At 36.9% G+C, this 7500-nt stretch overlaps 1 protein-coding gene across 1 annotated transcript in view; it reads left to right on the top strand.

The window, feature by feature from the left end:
* LOC101861693 (cilia- and flagella-associated protein 91) overlaps positions 1–5343 on the top strand; it is a gene marked incomplete in the record, with an annotated part of 33185 nt that extends 27842 nt beyond the window's left edge. Inside the window, 1 exon segment of the mRNA XM_013089311.2 lies at positions 2378–5343. Coding sequence (XP_012944765.1) covers positions 2378–2514 — 137 coding nt within the window.
* Between the last annotated feature and the right edge of the window lie 2157 nt (positions 5344–7500).

The following is a 7500-nucleotide window of genomic DNA, read 5'->3' as shown; positions in this document are numbered from 1 at the left end:
CCAACATTTTTGATACAAATTCTCCCCACTTATGAATTGAACCTGGTTGTCCTGTGCGCTATGGCAAAGTGTTTAAAAGCTACACCACAGTTTCCAGTGGTTCACACTTTTTCATGTAAAAAACAATTTTAGATATCAGTTTGATGATGGATGTTTAAGCCAGCTGAGTCTCTAAGAAGACTTTACAGATGGCTATATTTGGACCGAAAAATGCGAGAAATATTTTTAAAAACGTTTTCACCCACGCACACAACTTGTCCCCACGTACCAGGATGCAGATGGGCTACATCAGTGTTATACGTGTATCTCAGCAAACATTTTTAGCTTATTGAGAAAGTTGAATGTGATGATCATATGTTCACCAGAAAAAGGAATGAGAATCGGAACTGAAAACATTAGATCTAGTACATTCATCTCCTGAATTCTCATCATGGCATAAGTGTAAAGCAGCACACACCAGATCTACTCGACGTTTAAAAAATTATTCCAATTGTTGTAAACAAAGTGATTTTTGGCCTCCAAGACAACACTAATCATTCAGAAAGGAAACTATATAACTTAAACAAGTGCGCATGTCAAAAAGGAGATCATTGCTACATTTTTAATGCTATATCACACTGTCGCTAATAGGCGTCTTATGGGAGCAAAGTGTTAAACACAGGGCAGGTTTTTCTTTTGAGTGTCTGCAGCACGGTCCTCAAACAGGATCTGAAATCAAATTGCTACTTCGATAGCATTGATGGAACAAAATCTTTGCCTATACAGTAGTTTTTGTTCTTTGTTTCCCATGATATACTAACAGTTCAGAAGGTGGTGTCGGTGGCCTAGTGGTTAGGTTACCCGACCCGTAATCATGAGATTGCAGGTTTGGGGGTTCCAGCTTCAGCCTGGCCCGAAGTTGTGTCTTTGGGAAAGACACTTAACTTGAATTTCTCATTTGGCTCGGTCCTTTCGGAACCCAGAAGTCCCGCCTCTTAAATAACATAACAGTGTTTATAGGGACCTTGAACCTATATACCATTTCACCATTTTCACAGTTCAGAAGCAAAGTACTTTCGTCTGAATCCTTCTTTTGTTTTGCTAAGGTAAAACAAATCTTGTCTTATTGAGAAATTATACAAAAATGAATCCAAAGGTAACATTTGGTCTGTGGAGACCGTTTTCTTCACAATGTGATTCTTGCTACAGTGGAATCCTGTTATAACGAGAGGGAGGGGACCGGTGCGAACTGTCCGTTATAGCAGGATTCTCGTTATTAGGGATTCAGTAATAAATTCAAGGGAAATAGTAAAGTAGGCCTAATCTATGAGTTTGGTGTTCTGTTTATTCCTTTTTGTATTTCCCCGGATGGTGATGATTTTGTTCAACATGATCTCTAGGTTTTACTTGATCAAAAATCGAATCAGGTTTCTTTCTCTAGCACTAGCAATGTTGACAAATCGGCTTTGGCGATCAGAAAGAAGGGGCTCTGGCTCTAGGCTAACTTGCTCGCTATGTTGTTCCCCACCCCACCACACCCCGTGGTGCGTTGCGTCTGCTTGCGCACGTCACGCATTCACTCCATCTATCACAGCATCCCGCACCAGAGAAGTGAGAGGCACGGTATGCCTAGATAATCTAGACTGGGCTGGCCTATCACGCGATGCGTTCTACTTGTCTGCGCATGCCACACCCTCCCTACTCATTCGCTCCGGCCTTCATTGTTGGTTCGCGTGGGCTCTCCCGTTTTTTGTTTTGCTGGATCACCAAAACAACTTTCTCAACTGGCGAGATTTTATAAGTTTAAGTGGTCTGTGTGCTGTGTACAGCAGCATCAATGTTCCGCTATAACCGACTCGTAAGACTGTCTGATTGCGCAATAGCAATATTTTATTTACAAAGATAAAGAAGGGAAAAAAACGGGGTTTTAGAATAGTGTCTGTATAACAGACTTCTCGTTGTTTCAGGACTCGTTATAAGTGGACTCCACTGTATTATCGTCATTATCACACCACACTCATATCTTTCTCTGTGTATGATTTGCTGGACCTCTGATGTAGTCTGCTCCTCTTTTTTTTTTTTTTTATCAAACATCTATTGTCCATATCTCTTCTTCTTTTTTTTTTTTGTATGTAACTTTTAATAACTTCTCATACCTTCAGCACTTGAATGACTTTTTTGTGTTGCAAGTGCCTTAAAACTTTAACAAACAATGATTTATTTGTGTCGCAAATACTATTACAAAAAATTATTAATTCGTGTTGCAAATGCCATAAAACTTTTACCGAAAATGATTTGTGTCACAAAAAAGCCATAAAATTCTGACAAGAAAATGATTAATTTGTGTCGCAAGTGCTGTAAAACTCTTACAAAAACCAAAATTGTGTTTCCCCGACAGTTCGCCGTAACCAGAGACGCTTCCTGCTGGCCGCTCACAAAGAGGTTCACAAGGATGGAGAGGAGCTGATCGGCACCTACAGCTTTAAGAAGGAACAGAAAGAGGCAGATACTGACGAGACAGCAGAACAGCAGTGAACAGCAGTGAACAGCAAGCAAGTAGCAGACACTCTTTGTGATACACATAACACGCTGCATACTGAGGAAAGGGACTGTGGGTGTGGTTTTTAAAAAATAAAATACAAAATCAACAAAATTTCTGAAAAAGAAACTTTAAGCACACTCTTTCTTTTTTAAACTGCGGAAAATGTACTTTGCCTCAGTGTTTTCAAAATGTGTACTACTATGGGCTTTTCTTCTGTGAATATGAAATGTACTTTTATTTTACACTTTTACACAGTGGCCAAATAAGTGTATAAAAACATATTTCATACGTTTTTGGGGGACAGTGTAAGGAAGTCCATTTTCGTTATCGAAAAGCTATATTCTTTGTTTTATAGTATTGCTTCTTACTAACTCGCTGATCTCAAGAAAAATTATGAGCTTTCGAGATCTAATTTGCGAAAGATTATGAGAACGATGCTTAGACGTTGACCAAAGGATCATTTATTGCCGATCTACTTTGAACAGCTTGAAGTTATGGAATGTAAAAAGTGTGTGTGTGTGGAGGTTTGGAGGGTGGTCACTGTGCCAATGCCCACCATTTTGCCCCACTGTGTGGATAGTCTTTTTTTTTTTCTTTTTGAAAAACTAGTGGCTATCCTTTTGATTTCCAAATTAGAAAAGGCTGTGAAGAGTGCCATGGTCCCCTCAACTTAACGGACTCATTCACTTGAGTACACTCAGGAAGACTGTATATTCACCCCACTGCATGCGGAGATCTGCCGTGCGCCGACCAAACACCTTTTTAATACCCTACTTGTATGACAAAAAAATCAAATGGAAACTTTGACTAGTTTTTTTAATAGAGCAGAATTCGAATTTTGGAAGAATCCTTTTTGAAAATAGTTGCGCTGACAAAAAGACTCTTTATCTCGAAACTGCTGCGAATTAAAAAAGGCGTTTTTTCAGCTGACAGCAGAGATGTGTGTTAGATGTGCAGGAGGGTAACGTGCAGTAACACACATTCAGGCATGCCTTCAGGCCCAGAGGGTCAAGGGACCAAAATGTTTTCCTTTGAAAAAATTGATGCTGTTTGAAAAAAATACTATAATCTAATCACAGATTCCCACAGATTCCACGAGTATTTTGTGCTTATTTACAAATGTTTGAAGTATGTGCTCCCACGCCAACGTTGGAAACTTTATTGACAGGGGAAATTGAAAAATATTAGTTTTTATGTTTTGATGTTTATTATCATGAACTGAAAATAAACTAGTTGATTAATATTTATGTGCACTGATGTTTTTAGTTGGGTCTTGTATTAAATGATATATTTCAAAGAGATAGCTTTGATTTATTTATAAATCTGATTTGAAGCTCATCCACCGACCCTCCTATCTCTTTCTCCCTCTGAAAGATTTTTTATGTGTTACTGTTTTTCTTGCAACCTGTAATGTATACTCACTAATGCCTTGATGATGATGTCTACGAACTTTGTTTGTCAGTTGAGACCGCTCCTGGTGTACTTCTCTATATGATTTAATCATGTAATGTCTTTTTACTTGCGTTGTGTTTAAATTTGGGGTATTTTTTATATATTATTTTGCTCATATAGTGGTATAAGGCATTTATTTTCAGCCTAGAAACTGTGTGTTAAGTGCTACTGATGAGGCAGTGTACAGACTTTATATCAAGATATTTATTGATTCACCTCTGTTTTAATCCTCTTTGGGGCCACCTGTGATATTGATCGACAGCATTTTTTTTTCAAATTATATCGGCTTTAAAAGCAATCTTTGTAGCCAACAGTATGCTGATTTTACAGGAGACATGATAAACATTTCAAATACCAGTATTTCTGTACATAACTTTGTATTGATCACCACTAAATGCAGATGAGAAGGAAAATGGAATAGTTCATAATTATTGGCCTAATCCTTTATGACACTCATTGTCAATATAGGTTCAATCACAGCTTTCAGGGTTCGGAGGTTCAAGCCTCAGCTCAGTACAACGTTGTGTCCTTGGGAAAGGCGCTTAACTCGCATTCCCATTTCACTCGGTCCTTTCGGAGATTGATGTTAAACTCTGAGGTCCGGCCTCTTAAATAACTTAATAGTATTGATAGGGGTGATAAACCTATTCCATTTTTATCATATCGTTTCACAGCTTTCAGAAAGTGAAATGCTGACATCTTGTAGAGGGAATTCCTCATGGTCTAAATGAGGGTTTGAGGGGATGAGGACATTTCACTGTTGTATAAATGGAGACAATTATATTATGTAATATCAATGATAGAATGAAGTGGCACTTTTAAAATTGCCTTTGGTAAAATGGGCAAAATTTAAAGTCCTGTTTCTGTTACTGTTTAGTTAGACATCTGATCTTTTTCATTCAACAGTGCGGTTTGCTTTTTTTACTGTATTATAGTATCACTATCGCATTTCCTATGTAGTGGATGATGCCCATAATTCGTAGCTTTACTTTTTTTTTCTCCCTATGGCTTAAAGATTATTCTTTTTTAAAAGAAAAATATTATTCTGAAATAAAAAGATAAAGGGATCTTAGTCTTTTAAAAAAAATAACTGACAACTGCTTTTGATTAACTGAGCTTCGGTAATGGAAACTTACCTTGGGGGTTCTTTTTTCTCACAGTTTGATCTGTATGGAGACTTTAGGTGATATTCTAAGAGTCAATTTAATGGCCCTGTTTTAATTGATTGGTGGAATTGGTTGGTTTCTTTTTCCCCATTTGCAGGAATAGACAGTCTTAACGGAAGAATGTAATTTGCACATGGTCTTAAAAAATTATCCGTCCAGATGTAATATTATGAACCAATAAAATATAATGAATAGAATACTGAATTTCTGGCTTTTAATAAGTGTTTACATTTATTTTTTGTGCAGTTTTGTTCAGTTGATTGAGGTTACACAAACTATACAGCAATCTCTTCTCTCTCTCTCGTCCATCATAAAGAAACACACAGAAACTACCAACAATGTGTGTGTGCCTGGAGAAAGGTCCCAGCTGTTGGCACAGCTATTTTTGAGCAACGGGGTGAAGGCCAAAGAAGTTGTACCTGGTTGGGAATTTCCTTCCATCAGAAAACACACGTTTCACCATATTATTGAAAGGATTTTCAAACATAATTTTAAGTCGAAATATTTTTTTATTAGTTATTTTGCAACATGTTGTAGGCCTACTTCACCAAGGGTAAAAAATGTGCTAGAAATGGGTTTTTTCTTCAAACACCCTGTGTTACTACAATGTGGCATATTATTATCTTTAAAACTCAAGTTATGCAAACAATTTTAATTTCCCTGTGTTCAGCATTGAATTTGCTTCAAGAATATGCCTTTATTTCAGTATCCAAAATTTCCAACAACTGGGACCCTTCTCCAGGCACTCACACAAAAATAATCAGGAGTACACGACATTGATATATGACAACACTGATCACATAAATTTGCTGAAAAAAATGTAATATTCATTTAATTGGTTTTAAATACATGCCATTCTAAGAAGCAAACAAAAAGTGCTATTTTATGCGTTAGAAATACAGAAATTATTTCTTCCCATGTCATCCACAGTCTGTATTTTCCTTTTTTTCTGCCATATGTAATAGGACCAAGGGTTGTAGATTTAGCGACAAATTTATATGTAGATCCCCACTGAACATTCGTTAATAATAATTTCCCTTGCCACAGAGTCACATAATTATGTACTTGGCGGTGACTTCTGTCATAATCTTGGTTAGAAAAAGTTACACATACAGAAACATGCCCGGTTAGAAAACCCTTTGAAATACATTTTCTCTCATTTCAAAACTCTTGATCATGTAGGTAGTTACACATAACGTTGCTTATCTTTGGTGTGTATTATGGAATCGGTCGAAGACAGTTTGCTACCATACCACAGTGAAAAAGCAAGTAAAACCTTATGACACTTTTTCAGAAATTTCTTTTTTTTTTTATAATGTCAGAGTCAGGCAATAGAACTTAGGCCTACCATAATTCTTTTTAACGAAGATGCTCAGTTTCATCATGAAGAACTTAAAAAGCAAGCTGAAACAAGAAGGAAAATATGACTCACGAATTCTTTCTAGATCTAGTAGTTTCATGACTGAAAAGATCTTTTGAGTCTAAACATAATACATGTATTGTCATAACTTAATGACTCATACTATCAAAGGTACTGTGACAGTGAAAAGCCCATATATAATCACAGCATTTTTAATCAAAGAATAAACAAAAAGTAAGAACAGCAAGGTAAAGAGAAGCCATGTTTTATGCGTCGTTCTCAGCAATAAGCAATAACTAGCAATGAAAACAATAATTCATACATATAATAATATTATAATGAAAAGAATATTTTAAACAACAAATTGTAAAAACAAAATATGCTGAAACAAAAAGCATTAATAACCTTAGTAAATCAAAATGAAACTGAACATAGAGAAAGAGCTTACAATTTGGTTCACCGTAAATATCTGGGAATTGTCTTCTTTCAACCAATCAAACAGCCACATGTCCGTCTCTCGCTCCCTCTCTCTCCTAGCTCACATTCTGAATGTAGTAATGGCGTCCAGGTCAGGCTTTGAAGTAATTCCATTTTAAAGAATCTTCCTGCCTCACGCAAGAATTTTTGGCTAGAGAGTTTTTCGAGACCCCTTGTTCCAAGTAGCAGACACGTGACGCCAATTTTCTGAAAGAGAGACCAATGTAGTATCATCATCATTATCATCCAGTGCCACATCTGCTACAGACATCGTCGGCGATCATGGTTTTCCATTCATTCCTTTGCTCGGATGCTCTCAAAAAAGCTACGTTTCCCTGATCTTTCCCTGTTACCCATTAGTTTAGGTTCCTTAAGTATGTTGTTCTGGGTCTACCCCTGCTTCGCTTGCCCTCAATTTTTCCTCAATTTGCCCTCAATGTAGTATACTTTGACAAAATATAATGCATCACCTCAGTGAAAAAATACTGCAAGGGCACAAAAAGTGTGTGTGGGCGGGGGGGGTG

This window comes from Aplysia californica, unplaced genomic scaffold (genome assembly GCF_000002075.1).
Source record: "Aplysia californica isolate F4 #8 unplaced genomic scaffold, AplCal3.0 scaffold00923, whole genome shotgun sequence".
In the NCBI taxonomy this organism is placed as follows: Eukaryota; Metazoa; Mollusca; class Gastropoda; order Aplysiida; family Aplysiidae; genus Aplysia; species Aplysia californica.
Note: the sequence above shows the minus strand (reverse complement) of the source record. Positions and strands in the feature narration are given on the sequence as shown.